General features: G+C 35.9%; 5 protein-coding genes across 8 annotated transcripts; 2 read left to right on the top strand and 3 right to left on the bottom strand.

The window, feature by feature from the left end:
• The first annotated feature begins 2,397 nt into the window (after positions 1 to 2,397).
• LOC129312632 (uncharacterized) lies at positions 2,398 to 3,445 on the top strand. Its single transcript, XM_054955307.1, has one exon. The coding sequence runs from the start codon at positions 2,536 to 2,538 to the stop codon at positions 3,160 to 3,162; it is 627 nt and encodes a 208-aa protein (XP_054811282.1). The 5' UTR covers positions 2,398 to 2,535; the 3' UTR covers positions 3,163 to 3,445.
• A 448-nt stretch (positions 3,446 to 3,893) lies between these two features.
• LOC129313654 (uncharacterized) lies at positions 3,894 to 6,924 on the bottom strand. The gene is made up of 5 exons (XM_054956935.1): positions 6,101 to 6,924; positions 5,739 to 6,005; positions 5,454 to 5,622; positions 5,251 to 5,356; positions 3,894 to 5,173 (listed from the first exon to the last, which is right to left on the bottom strand). The coding sequence occupies exons 1-2, from the start codon at positions 6,547 to 6,549 to the stop codon at positions 5,759 to 5,761; spliced, it is 696 nt and encodes a 231-aa protein (XP_054812910.1). The 5' UTR covers positions 6,550 to 6,924; the 3' UTR covers positions 3,894 to 5,173; positions 5,251 to 5,356; positions 5,454 to 5,622; positions 5,739 to 5,758.
• Positions 4,171 to 4,890, top strand: LOC129313653 (RING-H2 finger protein ATL57). Its single transcript, XM_054956934.1, has one exon. It carries the CDS (start codon positions 4,171 to 4,173, stop codon positions 4,888 to 4,890), a length of 720 nt encoding a protein of 239 aa, XP_054812909.1.
• LOC129313212 (probable E3 ubiquitin-protein ligase XBOS34) lies at positions 5,056 to 5,589 on the bottom strand. Its single transcript, XM_054956176.1, has 3 exons — positions 5,454 to 5,589; positions 5,251 to 5,356; positions 5,056 to 5,173 (listed from the first exon to the last, which is right to left on the bottom strand). The coding sequence occupies exons 1-3, from the start codon at positions 5,587 to 5,589 to the stop codon at positions 5,056 to 5,058; spliced, it is 360 nt and encodes a 119-aa protein (XP_054812151.1).
• Positions 6,831 to 9,506, bottom strand: LOC129313652 (uncharacterized). Of its 4 annotated transcripts, none has more exons than XM_054956929.1 (5): positions 9,359 to 9,506; positions 9,060 to 9,234; positions 8,044 to 8,962; positions 7,791 to 7,909; positions 6,831 to 6,969 (listed from the first exon to the last, which is right to left on the bottom strand). In XM_054956929.1, the coding sequence occupies exons 3-5, from the start codon at positions 8,761 to 8,763 to the stop codon at positions 6,927 to 6,929; spliced, it is 882 nt and encodes a 293-aa protein (XP_054812904.1). In that variant the 5' UTR covers positions 8,764 to 8,962; positions 9,060 to 9,234; positions 9,359 to 9,506; the 3' UTR covers positions 6,831 to 6,926. The 4 variants fall into 4 exon arrangements, with proteins under 4 accessions (XP_054812904.1, XP_054812906.1, XP_054812908.1 ...); XM_054956931.1 differs by having other exon boundaries at positions 9,060 to 9,171; positions 9,359 to 9,487; XM_054956933.1 differs by lacking the exon at positions 9,060 to 9,234.
• Between the last annotated feature and the right edge of the window lie 6,806 nt (positions 9,507 to 16,312).

Genomic DNA, 16,312 nt, shown 5'->3' with positions numbered 1-16,312 from the left:
AAGCTCGGAGCTCCAATCTATGGAGTCTGCTGAGGGGAAGGGATCAGTGTCACGCAAGGGTGTTGTTGAAGAAGAAGGAGAAGAAGGAAAAGAGAAACCAGAGGAGGAAGATCAGTACTGTACTACGCCGACTGATTCAGGCAATCGAATACCAGAAATTCAAAATTGCCCTCCTGCTCCCAGAAAGAGGAGACGATCGCCTTCGTCTTGGACGTCGTTGACGAGGAGATCATTCACAGCTCACGAGTTGCACTTCTTTGAGGACACGAGGCTTCAAGAGCTAGACTCTTTCTTTCAATCCATTTCCAGGACCGAGTTTTCTAAGCCTCGAAACAGATGCAGAAGTGTATGATCTCTTCAATCCATCTCCTCTTCACATGGTCACGGTTAACTGCTATAAATACGTTAACATACATTCAACGCACTGTAACACTTGAAATAAAGCTCTTACGTGTAGTTCTGGGAATCGTAATATTAAGAGGATGCGTGAGAGGGGAGAAGAGAAAGTACAAGGTCGCTGAATTATATAATGAACCATATGCATGTGGAGCATCCTTCAACGCTTGTAGTTGTCAACTTGAAGACATCCCACTCTGATAAGCGGTGACTATTTCCACGCTTCAATCCTTCAACGCTTGTTGATCTAACTTGCTCCCTGCCATTGTCTCGCCCCTATTGATCATCTCTCTCCTTCCTCTGCCGCTCCTCTTGGTCAACTGTTGATTTGCTTGTTTCGCCTTATTGTTAATGCTGAACCAGGACATTATAAGCTTGAATTTGCCCTTTGTAGAGCATGATGTGTGGCTTATATCTCTTACCTCCGAGGAAACCAAGTTGTGTCTAGTACTTAGCTTCGAATGAATTTAACATCGAATCAATATCAATGCTACGTTTCTTCAGTTGAATTGCCGGTGCATGCCGCAGAGTTAGCCTCTGCTAAAAACAAATACTATTCCACACCACGATAATAGTAATAATCGTTCATTTAGTATAACTATGCTCGTTAATTACGACACCTTTTTTTTTTTAATCGCGAACATGTTCATTACAATAACTGATTTTATTGAGAGATAATGTATTATTTTAATAATTACATAAAAAATTACTTTCAAATTTTTGTTTGGAATTTATAATTATAACTTTATAAGTCCCAAATAAAAGGGAGTTTTAAGAAATTGATAATTATTAGAAAAGTAGCAATTTTTTGGCGAAAAAGAAAGAAAGAAAGAAAGAAAAGTAGCAAGTTAAAAACATAGTTATCTAAAACCAGCAGTGATCTGGTCAAATGAGAGGAACCGATCGAGTCTTGAACAAGATCGAATGTTGAAATCTTGTTTACTATAGAAATCTTAGACCAATCAAGTTGGTAATGCTTAAATCTAACTTGATAATATTAAATTTAGGTAATTGCACGTAACACATCTTTTTATCTAGCTAAATATTAAATAAATAATAAAAATTGATCCTGTTTTCTGTTATATATATAGTGATTATTATATGTAAATTTCTCCATAAAATATTGCACTCCCTATGCTCTATGGATTTCACAATAAAGGGTATTGAGATAACTAATTTATGGTCTTCAAAAACATATCAGTTGAAATCTTAATTTTTTTTAAAAAAAATTACAATTTTACAATTATGCTCTTTCATTAAATATTTTATATAAATGCCTTGTTGATGACAATTGAAATTCTAATACATTAATTTTTTTAATAAATAATAAATAAAATAGGGGCGAGGTGTTAAGAATTTGCCTAGTGTAATATATCACATCATTCAAGAGAACCGTAAATGCTATCAAAGTAATAAAAATTGCCCAATATCCTATATTATTAACTAATTAAGACTTCAAAAAATTGTTTTATATTGTGATTCGAAAGTTCGGAGTATGTGATAGAAAAAAAAATGAGTTTATTTATTCATATTCACAGTTTTTTTGGTCAAACTTATTCATAGTTTATAAATAACTAGATAGCTATTCTAAGAGGTGTAAGCTAATATATTTTTGTTGGAGAAAAAAAACTAATATATTTGTAAACTTAACTTTTAAAAATGATATCATACAAAACAAATTGCCGTCACTAATAATTAAAAAGGGATCTAAGGGGAAGATAGAAATATAGTTGCATCATCCCATTGCAATTAATTTGATAGGTAAGAAAATGGATATGTAATATTGATTGGTCACTTTTTATATGCTTTATTATTAATATTCATTATTAATTATTAATATAAACGCAGATAGACGGACAATGATTTTTTCCCCATTAAAGAAAACGAAAAGAGACGATATGTGCCAGATTTCATGGGGCCCATTCTCCAATCTCCTACGAGAAGCATCTGTAAGTTACCATTCCCTTTTTAACCACACGTATCTACTCGATTCATGAACACTTGACACGTACTCCTCCCACACGTCAACCTCTGCTCCTCCAGCAAGTTCCGCCTTCGAGTTCTATAAATCAGCACTTTTCCACCTTTACCGTCACAACCAAGCACTCACACTTTCACAGTAAGGCGATACACAGCTCAATGGCTCCAAAGCGGGCTGAGAGAATCGTGGTCAAATCCGCCAGAAGAGTTGTGGAAGAAAGCACGGTTCAAGTCTCCGTTGTTAGCAGCACCAAAAGATCAACGAGAGCAAACAAAGACGCCGAATCAGAAGAAGCAAACAAAGACCGTGTGAGAACCATTCCTGTTCAAACCCCACCTGATGAAAATGCAAGTGACACTAGGGAAGACCCTGAACAGAAAAGAGAGCGAGAAAAAACCCAAAATATTGCTGAAAAGCCAATAAAAGAAGGAAGTGAAGGGAAAGGTAGTGGAAACAAAGGAGTGAAAAGGAAGAGAAAGAAGGTGGGGAGAAGTGGAGAAGGGTACAGGAGGTACGTGTACAGAGTACTGAAGCAAGTTCACCCTGAGATGGGAATTTCATTTCAGGCCATGACCATTCTGAACAATCTGATGACTGATATGTTTGAGAGGCTTGCGGATGAAGCTACGAGGCTGAAGACGTACACGGGACACATGACATTGTCGTCAAGGGAGATTCAAGGGGCAGTGAAGCTGGTTCTGCCCGGAGAGCTTGGCAGGCATGCCATTGCTGAGGGTGCCAAAGCTGTCACCAATTATATGTCCAGCGATGCTGCTCGTGACTAGTTTAATTAGGCCTCAAGTCTTTCAACTACTTTCATGTTGTTTTAAGTCAGCTGTTGGGAGTGGATATCCGTGTAGATTTTTTTTTTTTTTTTTTACGTTGTTTCTTGGTAGTAGATCATATGAATATAGTTGAATTTTAAGTTTCGCAATAGTTTGCTCTCCCCAACTTTCTCCACTTGGAAAATAGGATTGACTTGAGGGTCTGAGACTGATATCCTCTGTAACCAATTTCAGTTTGACAGAATTTGCGTAGATGTGGGAAGGGCAATGTAGGAAATGTACGACGGTGTAATTAAGATGGTAATGTTAGTTTTATGTTTCTCGTTGGTATGAAAATAAGCTGGTTTGTTTCTGATATTTAGTTTTAGCTTGTCCGCGGCGGTAATCGCTATAATATCTAAGTAAACAAGAATTACTACAAGTGAGGGAAAGAGAATACAAAGAAGTGGAATATTCTAATGCCTATCTATCGCTGTTCCATCACATGTACGAGCCCCTATATTCCATGAATTAGGATTGAACTGGATGCTCACACATGTGGTGGTGTGTTTTTCGTTGACTCTTCCCTTCCTCTTTAGTTCAATAAAAATAGGTAACGGGGGAATAAAGTTATTGATTTTGTAATGACTTCAGAATCTCTGACCTTGATTTTCGAAAACACGAAATAACGAGTCCCTGTTTCTAAGAAACAAAAATTTAGCAGAACTGAAGAGTGGAGTGGGATCCGTGGGTTTTCCATTGGAAAAGAAATTCTACCTTATCCATTTGCAATCTTACAATGTTTCAGATCAGCAGTAAAATTCTTGTAAACTCCAGAGTCACCGACGAGATATGGTGGCTCCCACAATTAGTCCCCATCACGTCACCCCTCAATACATTAAATAACCTGTCCTTATAAACCCCACTCTGCTTTCCTTCATCATTCATCCCACAGATTCCCTCAATCCTCTCTCAAGGGTAATAACTAATAGCTCTTCGCTATATTTCTGGTTTCTGATTCCAGAGAAAATGGAACTCTACAATCGGAGACTGCTCCTGCTGAACGAAGATGAGCCCTCCTCCAACGACGCCTCTTCACCACCAAGGTTAACGGCCGCGCCACTGTCGGCTTCATTGTTCGTAACACCTTTGAAACTATCAGCGCCTGTAACCTTCAATTCTGAAGTCGCTTGCATCGTCATCATCGTCCTGCTCTTAATAGCCTTCATCGTTCTGTTCATGCGACGGTTTGCCGACCACTCCCCCGCGCCCGCCCGCTACTTGCCATCGGCGTCCTCTAATTATTATTCTCCATCATCCTCGTGCGGTGGTCTCGACCAAACCACCGTCCAGTCCTTGCCGGGGTTTCGGTACAACGCAGAGGCAAAAAACCAGGAGGACTGCGCCATCTGCCTCAGCGAATTCGAGATCGGTGAGACCGTTAAGATGGTTCCCAACTGTAAGCACGTGTTCCACCAGCAATGCATCGACAGATGGCTATCCTCGCACGTGACATGCCCGATTTGTCGGGGAACAAAATTTTTTGTTGGGGAACAACAGCAGGCAGAGTCGGCTAAGGCGCAGCCAACTAGCGATCAGGTCGTTGGACGTCGACACGTAGCATCGACTGTCGAGAATGGTGAAACGTGGCGACAAGGTAGTGCAATGGGGACATGCAGCCGGAGACGGAGCCGTAGTTGCTCAAGCTTTAGAGATACGGTGGTTTTGCGAAGAACGTTAAGCTATTGAAATTTACTAGAATCAGGATCAATGGCCCAAAAATATGCCATTGGGCGTTCCATTACCATGGTGGCACCTATCATAAATAGATACAGGAATCAAAGCAAGAAAGGTCCAGAAGCTGAAACTTGTCAGGGTCCTAAACTTTGTAAGTGTGACCTATTAATGTCGACATTATACTATCGCATAAGCATGTACCACCTCCACCACAGGTGCTCGACACATTGGGCACTTTCTCTTGCCTTCCAACAATTCATTCGCACATTTCAAGCACATACACATGTGCCCACATCTGCAATATTATAAAACCATATGAGTACTCAAGTGATCATGATTCTCAGCAACAAAATTTGGGGAGGGATGGATCACCTGTACAATAAAGAATCAATACTGCTCTCACAACATATACAGCAAAGTCCTTTCCTCACACACTCCCACTTAGATTTATCTTCTCGGGAATCATGGTCTTGCAACCCTGTGATTAACGTAGCCTCAACTTAACTATGATTCCTCACAAATAATAGCAGTAGCATTACAATACGGACTATGAAGGAGGAAAACGAGACGCATACTTGTTGACCCATCATCTGAGGAATGAAGTGCTGCAGAAACTTCCTGCCTTAATGAGCGTTGCAGCTCAAGCTGCATATCCATGCAGGCCTCCAACATTCTCTGCATTTCATTCATTCTCTCCTGTAGCACAGCCATGTCAATCCTCAAGCCATTAATAATCTCCCACTCCTGCAAAAGATGTACATATATATTGGATGTATCAAAATTAGAAAACTACGGGTGAATGAAGCAACTTGAACAGTATCTATTCCTGCACCCCCGGGGGGGGGGGAGGAAGAACGTACAATGCCAGTATGTTGATTATTCATGTCATCTTGTGGCCAATTATCGTTATGCAAGTGTCGGTGTGGAGAAGATTGAGTTGGTGATGAGGGCAGGTAAACCGTAGTGTCTTGACCACCAATCTGATCCATCGCACGCTCCTCTTGATCTTCTTCCCCTCTTGCAGCTCCCACTCCATTTGAGCATGGTTCTGCCTTTCAACGTATGATTGTACCAACTGATCCAGATTACCACGGAAACTGCTGCTGAGGAGATTAGAAACGCGTCTCCTGCACAGATCAACAACAATATTAATTCTATATTACATTTTTACTTTCCCAAATTATGGAAACAAGCCCAAAGTTCTTCAGGAATATTCGCATACCTACTTAACAGTTCACCGAGTTCTCCACCATACGCATTGTCATCATCAGAAAAATAAAGTACCTGAGCTCTGCCAACTGTCGCAGCACCTTCATAATCAGAAGGTCCTCCCAACAAATTTTCAACCGGTTCTAGAGCTTCATCATCTTGTGGACGCAATTCAGATGCTTCTTGAACATAGGAGTCTCCTCCATCTTCGTTCTCCAACATGTGTTGGGGCCAATCGTTTGAAGCAGAAGCTGGATGATTAAGATCCATACTTTTCTCCTCAGGGCTATCTCTATGTTCAACGTCAACTGGAAGACAATCACTTCCGTCATTTCCAAAACCTACTGGTAGCTCTCCTTCCAGGGAAACAGGTTCGTTCAAGTCATCGTCATCAATGATATTTCCCTCTAAATAATTTCCATGATCGGACTGTTCGTTCTGGTCCTCACTGAATACCTGCATAGAGCAATGCTCTGTATCTTCAATTGGCAAATGTGGTCGGGAAAGTTCCTTGGAAGTATCTTCAGGTGACACCACATTAACACTTTGTGGAGAGTCATCTCTTCTTTCGATCCCAGCATTGTTTGATGACCGTGAATCTCTTGATTCAGTTTTCAAATCATGTAGGCCATCTCCTTCAACATGAGCACGAGAGTCTTGCCAATCTAATGTCTCAAGTGCAGGTCCCTGCAGGCAAATCTGACCATCCGATATCTGAGTCACATCAGTTCCTCGGTAATTGGGTTCAGATAGTTTGGAATGCACATTTGGGAAACTTTGTGAACTGCTGGTTTCATCGGTGTTACTGTTTGATGAGTTATCAGGTAAATTGTTGCTTTCTAAACTGCTACCAGAAACATTCTTTCTGAGAAAAATCCTTCCCTGTTAAGAGAACAAGTTGATGTCATGAGAAAAACACGCTGCAATACTTAAGAACCTCAATCCCCAAATTTACTAGAATACTTTCTTACAAATTAAACATGGTAATTATTAAAAAAATTAATATTTTGTCATATCCAAAAAACAAAATACCATGAATCAATATAAAAAGCTTTGAACGGTATAATTTATCCTAAACTTTATTTATGCAACCCGTAGGAAATCATATATAGTTAGATCAAATGGTTATAATATAACTTAACAACAGCAACATAAATGAAAAATGGCCATATAATTTCAAACAGAAATCGAAGAAGATAGGTACTAGGAGACAAACGAATTCAAGAAATGCTCAATCTATTTAAAAATGTAAAGCATTTTTTTTTTCAAATCTGTTATTTATTTTTAAACTAACTTTATTTTTTCATATTTATCCCTTTTTAATATGATGTTTCACCCTAAAAAAATATAAAGTAATTTATTTAATAGTAACACTTTTAAAAAATAGGTAATGATTATATCTTAAAAGATTAAAAATGTTTTATATTTTTTAACATTCAACCTCTCAAAAAATACTTATTTTTTTAACAAAAGAATTAGTAAATTAGATGTGGGTAGCACTTTAGAAATTCAATGCAACACCCAGTGCAATATGCATATTAAATTAAAATAACCAAATAAAGGTTCCAGTATTCAAACACACTTCTTTCCCAAGTACCTTCTATAAACGGCATGCAAAATCATAGAGATCTAAAAAAACAACTTCAGATTAAAACAACAGGAAATTATATCTCCTGAACTTAATGGTAGAAAGAACTAGGTACCTTAAACCTGATACAGTCTGCTTTTGCCTCAATAGGCCTAATTCACTGTCCGAGACAGAAGTGGTCCTTTTTTTATCAGCAACTCTATCATTTCTCAGAAACCTGCCTCTTAGCAATGCCTACAAACATTTAACAACCCATCATCAGTTGCTACACTCATTATTAACACTACAAAGCTTCAAACTTTATACAGCCAAGAGGGGCAAATATATATTCTCCGTGAAGACACAAGTTATTTTTAGTAAGGACAAACCTGAATGCGATTGCGATGGGGAAAATGAGATACAGCCCGATGGCCTGACAACTCCTGAACTTCTCTCTGTCTTTCTCTCTCAGCCTTGTTTAGCATATCAAGCAAAACCTGTCTGCCACATAATCTGCGAATCCCTCGACGAGTTTGATCACTCTGGCCTTCATTTTTAGTTATAACAAGCCCATCACGAACACGTTCAATTTCTGCAGATTGCCCTTCTCTACTGTCCTGCTTGATACTCATCTGTACCCACTCTCTTATGATTCTTACCCTCTCCTGCTCTGTTTCGCCAAGCCACTCGACCCTTGACCTGTTGCTTCTGATGGAGATGCTGGACGCATTATCTCTAGCGCCACTGTTCATCCATTCTCTAAAGATTTTCCTTACTCTTTCCCTTTCAAGATCTCCAAGATCAGAAGAGTTTTCACAGCCAGAACTGTTTAACTCGTCTTGCTTATCACGAGATCCATTTTGGCCTTGTGATTGGGGCCAAGTCTCGTTCCCACCCAAGACTAGAACATGCCTCTGTTCACCAATGAAACCATCAGTGCTTGGTTGAGCTTGACGACTCACCTCATGCTCATCCTCGATCTCTTGCCATATCTGCAAAAGTGAAGATGACCTCCCTCCATCTGCACGCCTACTCGATGATTGAGAATAGGAGTCCCTAAGGAAAGAAGAGTCAAGCACTGACACATTGTGCACACCAACAATAGCCATAATTTATTTTTCCCAACAACAAAACAAATCTTTACAACCCATCTGCTCGATGCACTAAAATTCGCATTAGGTAACAGGGGATGGAAAATCAAAGCACTCCTTTCACAAACAGGTCATTTTATTTGGCTTTATAGTTGTTAGCCCCATCAGGAAAAGAAATTTCTAACTCGGTAGAGCGATACTATAACTATACCTTAGCCTGCAAAAGAAAAGAAACAATCAGTCACATCAATTTTGTATCTAATCCCTTCCTCCAAGCCAGATATATAAACTTGAAAATTGATAAAGTAACTGACTTGGGTTTCAATTTTGGTATCTAATCCCAACACACTGAATCTCATGATTCCAATGTGAACCTCGGATTGAACAAGCTCAGGGAAACTGAGCAGAAATCAGCCATCCGGCTCACTGCATTCAGAGAGGTGGGGTTCTTGAACTGGTCTCCAAAACAAGAAACCAGGAACTCCATTTCTAATGGAAAATAAAAAACCGCAATGCTCTTAAACACCCGAAGACAAAAAGCGACGCAGAATTCAGGAATGTGATTCAATACGAATATTTAAGCGAAAAAAAGGTGAGTAAAAGTGAATCATACCAGTAAAGTTGTGGTCTTTTGTTTAGAAGTAAAGGAACCGAAAACTAAGATGGCAAGTGTGAAGTACTTGTGAGAGAGAGACAGGGTGCGAAGGAACATGAAGGCAGCAAGAAGAGAGGTCAAAGCGGCGAATTTACAAATAATGAATACGGACACGTCATTGGCTGTGTGGCATTTCCATATATAAATAAACCGATCGAACGCTCTTACGGTCTCGATGTTGATATTTTTGATCAAATCCATTGCCATTGACACGTGGTGGTCTTCCTGACCGTTGAAGTATGTGTTCCTATCGTAAATTGAACGTCAAGTCTGCGTAATCTGATGTGGTTTATTATTTCCCATTTCTTTACTTTTCGGTGAATTATCAAATTAGCTCTCCCTCCTTAGTCATGAGATTAAGTTCCAAATAAATGGAAAAACAAGCCAAGGGAAAAAGATCCGTTTTTGCAAATCCGACGACACTAACGGCGTTCTATCTAATTTCACTTCTTTCTAACGGTCTGTTTAATATAATTCAAGAAAAATATAATAAGATGATAATTCATCTTAGATTCGGATACTGGTGCGTGCGGCGATCCTCTTTCACGTAATGAATGAATGAATTGAGAAAATGTGCATCTCTCAATTTTTGATGATGTTCTTTAATTTCTTCATTATGAAGTGTATGTTCTTTGCTTTCGAAAGATCTGTAGTAATATATTGTTCGTATTAGTATTCATATTCATAAGATATCTTGCAATTTGAAAAAGCATTCAAACAACGCTTGTCAAACGCGTTAAATTATGCAAGCATGGCGTGATGGCATGTCATGCATCTATTTATTTCCGTAATTTCTTTTTACTTGTCATTTGAAATTTTAAGACATAGGTTAAGATATAAAATATTTTTTACCGAAATTTCTGATATGTCTTTATTTTAGTAACTAAGATTGTCTTAGACTTTAAGTCAGCGAAGATAATGATATACTATTTGGAAAAATAATAATGTTGTCTTGACATTTTAAAATGACTAATAAATAAAAAAAATTAGCAACGACAATTAGCAACGACAATTATTTAAAGAAAAGGAAGAGAGTTCATTGGTGACCATGCCATGCATGCTATATATTGATTTGGTTACACTAATTAGCATTGACAACTGATAATAATGCATTAGTGTTTATTATTTAATTATTGCAATCGCATTAGATCACACCATGATTAAGTGTTCTGTTTAAGCCCACGTATAATATAAATCACTTTTAAAAATTTTCTAAAATTCTACATTTGTTTCACATAAACAAAAATATTTTTTAAAGAATAAAATTTAATCAAATCCCCCACATTCAGTTTTATTTATAAATTACTTTCAATATTTTTTACAAGAATAATCAAGGAAATTAAAGTTTTTAAAATCATTAACTCTGCTAATTTTTTTTATATTTTACCTATATTAAATACGTTTTCAAAAAATTTTAGTAAATAATTCATGTGGTGCCTTATAAAAAGGACCATAGAACTTCCTTCAACTGCTTTATTTTCTTTTCAATTTCATCATCGACGTCTTGAAAAATTTGAGAGCATTGCCTCCTTTCATCCAAACTAATTTAAATTCTTACTGTATGGAATTGATATTATCAATGCTGCTTTATTGGTATTTTTATGATGTATTTGACGTGTTTAATTTAATATAATTGCATATTAAAACTCAAACTTAAAATTATAAAATAAGTCAATTTAACTCCTCGAACAATCAAACCAACCGCCCCTCTTTCCAAATGATTTATAAATAGAGACGGGGAGGGAGGATACTTAATTAATCATTGTTCAAGAATCTCATCCGTCTCTACAGTAAACTATTCTCTTTCTTTGGACTATACAAACATGACTAAAACGCAAGGCGATAAGGAAAAGGCTAGGAACTTAAATGACCATCGGATCAGCTAATGAAAGAGCGAGTGCATCGCAAATTTAATGGTTATTAATTTTTTTTTTTTTTTGGCCAATGAATGGTTATTAATATTAACTGGACATCTTCTAAACAAAAACTCTGAAAAAGTCGGTTCCCATTAAGTAATCAAAAGGTTGGCGGCATAGAAATTAAAGTACAGTCATCATTAGAGTTCCCAAAAAGGCTGACTCCACCACATGGCATGCCTTTGTGATCTCCCCACTCACAAGTGCCATTAATTGGTGCACTTGAGTCTCCTCAAAACACTACACAGATTTGGATATGTTAATCTAAAACTCAAATTTAACAAGCTCAAGAATCAAGCTTTTTGTTGGGAAGGAACCTGATGTTCATGGTCGTGTCCACCCAAAGCTGCTTCAGTCAAATCATCAGCTTGCTTTATATGCAACATTTGCATATCACGTGTCCTCTCCAACCTTTTTTTTTTTTTTTGGTGATGCGCTCTTTAACTTTATTATTACGACTTTATGATACTTGATGCATTTTTAAATTTATTTTTTCGAAATAGTTTAAGAAGAAGTATCGTAGTTGGCTAAGAGACCTTGACTTATATGAAAACGAAAAGTTTTCCCTCATATTTTATACCGTTTTAGATATCATGACCTTTTCCGCTATAGTGTGAGCTACCATTATATTTAGTGTATATAATGATTAAAATTTACCAGAGAAAGAGCTATAGGTATTCGGCGTTTGGTATATACGTCATGTTATCCCGGATGATTTGTGTGTGTGTGTGTGTGTGTTATATGCGATGATATAATAACATTTAAAGTCAGTCTCTATGCGCTAATATCATATCTGAGAAAAATAAAAGGTGACATGAACTGTTATACCTTAGTTATATAATTTATAATGACCTATATCTAGGATGTACTCCTCCAATCCTGTTTAAGAGGCATATTTTAAAAGTAATTTTTACTTTAAAATATATGATATTTTGTAATAATTAAATTATTTTTTTAATTTTTTTTAATTTATGTAAAAGTATTTAATATAGTTATGTTATTATTTAAAATTGAGATAAAAATAAAAATATATATATTTTTTATAATATTAAAAAAATTAATTTTTCTTAATAGATATTGCAATGCGTGAAATGTCATGATTTGAAATATATGTGATGGCATGCCAAAATCTGCTTAAAAGGAATTCGACGTGATTTTTTCATGATAACATACTATTGAATCACAACTGCTATATATATATATATATATATATATCAGCATATATAGTATAAATGTAGCAATTGGAAACAATATTGACAGGCACCCAAAGAGTCAGAAACAGTGTTCCAAATCAATTGTCAATAACTATATTTGGAAGAAATATGAATAATTAAAAAGTAGAATGCGGGCACACATCAGTTAATGTGATTTGACTAGGAAGACTTTGTGCCTCTTTGAATGACATTTGAAATCAATTTTTGGGATTAAAATTATAATTTTATAAAAATATATTTAAATATTTTTACTATATATTAAAATTAATTATAAATCTAATTTTATATTTTTTAAAACTATCTAAATATTTATTATACATGTTAAAATTAAATACAAATTCAAAATCATATATTTTTTATAGATGTGCAGACATTTCTATTTATATCAAAATTAATTATGAACAAAAAGAAATGAATTGTAAAATAATTTATATAATTTTTTAGATAAATTCTTAAAAAAATATAATTAAAAATATGAATTAAAAAGTAGGTAATAGTAGCTTATGAGATAATTATAATTATATATTCATAATTAATTTTGACATGTATCGAGGCAATTGAATCTTTTTAAAAAAATTATAATTTTAAATTTATAATTGATTCTAACATATATCATGGATGTTTGGATATTTTTTTGAAAAACATAATTTTTAATTTATAATTAATTTTAATGTGTAACAAAAATGTTTGAATATATTTTTACAAAATCATAATTTTACCTGATTTTTTAATTCTACTTTTTAATTTTGATTAAAATAAATTATGTACATCAATTATATTTAACATTAATCACATTAATTAATTTTTTTATAATTAATTATATCAAACTGAAATTTAAATACATACATATATATATATGTGTGTGTGCACGATTTCTTGATTGTCTATGGATGGCCTGGAAAGAGCAGAAACGACATTTCTTAGAGTTAAAGGAATAAAACACGAGAGCTTGTAGTGGCATGCGAAGAAAAGAAGCAAGAGAAAAGAAAGGAAACTTTAATTTTTAACCCAAAGCCTGATCTAATTGTTTGGTCACTTAATAACAGGCAAGTGAGATGGAAGGAAGTTGAGACTCGAAGCATTACAATTGCCGACATTTCAAGAGAAGCAATAAGAGGAAAGAAGCAGTGTTTGAGGTGATCGATCAAGTTGGACAGATTAGCAGTCGTGAAATGAAGCCCACGTCGATCGAGCGAGTGGGAAGTGGGGGGTTATCCTCATCTACAACCATCGATTAACCCATTCCTGGATATCTTAAACTAAATTATTATTTCCATAAAAGGAGGCTTAATCATGGTGATGCGACAGTGCAAGGACAAACACAATTATACAAGTTGCTCTCCAAGTTTAATCTTCATAGATTCTTCTCACATCACCTACGAACCATACGGACCCTTGTCTCTTCCCTTCGTCATTTTTTACCAACACTCTGCGCCCCCGCAAAACGTACATCCTATCAGTATCACTCTCAGCCTCTCTAGCCTCTCATTAATTCTTCTTAAATGGGTTTTATTTTTCATTTTAGTCTCTTTAGATATATGTATATATATGCGATGTTTAGAGAGTGTAAGCTTTTTCCCACCATATGTCAGACATGATAAACTCTCCATTATGATATTCTCTGTTCATATTTTTACGGATCCAGGGTGTTCTGATTTTGGAAATTAATGCTGCGTAGGGCCGCAAATGTCCGCAAAGGAAATGCCGTCCAAGAGACTGTTTGACTGACTCGAAACACATCTCACACTTATCTATATTCCTTCTCCCTAACCGATGAATGTCCTGTAATCTTGTTCATGCACATGGCAGGTTCCCCCCTGAGACGTCGTTGCTCCGATCACTTCCATGGTTCCATCATCCTCGTCTCATTGTCGCCCCGAAAACGATTTTCCATAACCCAGATCAGACCAAGTAAATAATGCACAAAAAGTCATTGTTTTTTACGTACCTCGGGGTTCTGGTATTCACCAGCAAAGGGGTTTATTTTATATGTACGCCTTGATGGTTCGCTCCACATGTTCTTCAACAGAATAAGCTCGTCGTTTTCCCAGCACATAACTGCAATCATGCAATATTGCGTAGGCAATGCTTTATATTCGAGTGCGTTAATTTGTATGGCGATGGGACTTTTACGAATGCTGATCTTAACATGTCACAAATAATTCAAAAATCTTTAAATATATTATAGGTGTATTTACGTGATCATGTACGTACGTGTCCCTAAAATCTTTAAAAAACACCTAGATGAGTGGAAAGGTTGGAGATCGATGATGTTGCACACCCACAAAATCTCGAGAAAGAAAAGAAGGAGAACATAGATGTACTGCCTTCGATTCACTTTATTAGGTGAAATGGTTTGAGTCATTGAATTGATAGCGATGTTTTATTTTAAATAAAATATCTAAACTATCCTTAAAAAGTAAGAGAGAGATAAAAAAAATAATATTCCTTCTATTTCAAATTATAACACACTTTTAGAAGATTCAACATTTCAAAATATAAGATATTTTGACAAAAATAAAGTGTTATTAATGATACTTTTTCAATCTTACCCTTATCATGTATTCTTTTTTTCAATATTTTTTTTATCAATAAAATACTGAATGAGGGGTATTTTTTAAAATTTATATTTTTATCTTGAAAAAGTAAATTATAAAATATATTTAATGAGCTCTATTGATATGTAAAATTTTATTTAAAATTATCTTATAATTTAAAATGAATAATGTATTATATAGTTTATTTATTTTTGAGAGTTATATTTATAATACTATTAAATTTTATTTGTTATATTTTTATTATATTAATATTAAAGAGATTAATAAAAATAATTTATAAATATGGCCGAAGGAGCATCCAACAATGTGCGTACAAATTAAGGACGTTGAGAAAGAAATGCAGTGTTTAAACGTGTAATGGGGTTTTGTGTGTCATATCGTATCAAATCTTGTCTGTTAACTGCTCCCCCTGCGCACCAAGGTCTCCTGCAACGCTCCAATCCACTTGGGTCCAATTCGTGGGATGTATTTATGTTTGCGCCATTTTTCTTGTTGCTGAAAGGCCATCAATTACATGCCAAATTGTCATGTATTTTCAAACCCCCCCCCCCCGGGGTGCTTTACAGCTCAAGTACTCGCAATTAAGTTCAACAAAGGAGCCCGACCACCAACTTGTCCTGTTGTTTTTAGGTTTTTGCCTTGATTGACACCTCTCTTGCCTCACTCTTTTTCGGAAACGCATCACACTCCAATCATCGCTTCATGATCTTTCTGAGTAATCGTTGTCCCCAGAGAAAACGCCAAGAAAACAGAAACAGCTGTGGTACTAATTAAGTACACGTTACAGTGTTTACTTTGTTGGGAAATATGCGAATGCCAAGAGTAATTTATCCTTACGCATACTCTCGTTTTGCTTTACTTGGAGAAGTTGTTTCCTCCTCAGCATTCACTTGAAAGGTTGGTGGCTTGGTGGAAAATTGAAATACACCACCAACCACTGACCCCGTAGACGTACTACACCAGCAAATCCGCAGTCCAATGCCCATCCATATATAAATGGGGTCATCTGCTTTACAATCCTTTTTGTTTCCCAGAATCACAGGCTTTGGAAAATGTATTATCTTAATCAATTGAAAATAATCATTATTATCTTCTTTTCGAACTAGTAGGATTTACCGTTTTTATCTTGATTCAGAATTTATAGGGGTTTTGTAACTTTGTTATGTTCAAAGTTAGTGTTATAATTTTAAATGTGGCCCTGGTTTCAGGACCCAAATGGTTTTT

This window comes from Prosopis cineraria, unplaced genomic scaffold (genome assembly GCF_029017545.1).
Source record: "Prosopis cineraria cultivar Desert tree isolate PC_DT_omini unplaced genomic scaffold, ASM2901754v1 PC6, whole genome shotgun sequence".
Taxonomy (NCBI): domain Eukaryota; kingdom Viridiplantae; phylum Streptophyta; class Magnoliopsida; order Fabales; family Fabaceae; genus Prosopis; species Prosopis cineraria.
This window is presented reverse-complemented; position numbering and strand designations above follow the sequence as displayed.

Excerpts from the sequence above, each read along its gene's own strand:
- LOC129312632 (XM_054955307.1), top strand. The coding sequence starts at position 2,536 with ATGGCTCCAAAGCGGGCTGAGAGAATCGTGGTCAAATCCGCCAGAAGA.
- LOC129313653 (XM_054956934.1), top strand. The coding sequence starts at position 4,171 with ATGGAACTCTACAATCGGAGACTGCTCCTGCTGAACGAAGATGAGCCC.
- LOC129313212 (XM_054956176.1), bottom strand. The coding sequence starts at position 5,589 with ATGGCTGTGCTACAGGAGAGAATGAATGAAATGCAGAGAATGTTGGAG. Across the intron at positions 5,357-5,453 it reads CTCAGATGATGGGTCAACAA|GGTTGCAAGACCATGATTCC; the intron begins GTATGCGTCTCG and ends CGTTAATCACAG. Across the intron at positions 5,174-5,250 it reads ATTGATTCTTTATTGTACAG|ATGTGGGCACATGTGTATGT; the intron begins GTGATCCATCCC and ends ATAATATTGCAG.
- LOC129313654 (XM_054956935.1), bottom strand. The coding sequence starts at position 6,549 with ATGCAGGTATTCAGTGAGGACCAGAACGAACAGTCCGATCATGGAAAT. Across the intron at positions 6,006-6,100 it reads CTCGGTGAACTGTTAAGTAG|GAGACGCGTTTCTAATCTCC; the intron begins GTATGCGAATAT and ends TGATCTGTGCAG.
- LOC129313652 (XM_054956929.1), bottom strand. The coding sequence starts at position 8,763 with ATGGCTATTGTTGGTGTGCACAATGTGTCAGTGCTTGACTCTTCTTTC. Across the intron at positions 7,910-8,043 it reads CCCATCGCAATCGCATTCAG|GCATTGCTAAGAGGCAGGTT; the intron begins GTTTGTCCTTAC and ends AAATGTTTGTAG. Across the intron at positions 6,970-7,790 it reads CAGACTGTATCAGGTTTAAG|GGAAGGATTTTTCTCAGAAA; the intron begins GTACCTAGTTCT and ends TTCTCTTAACAG.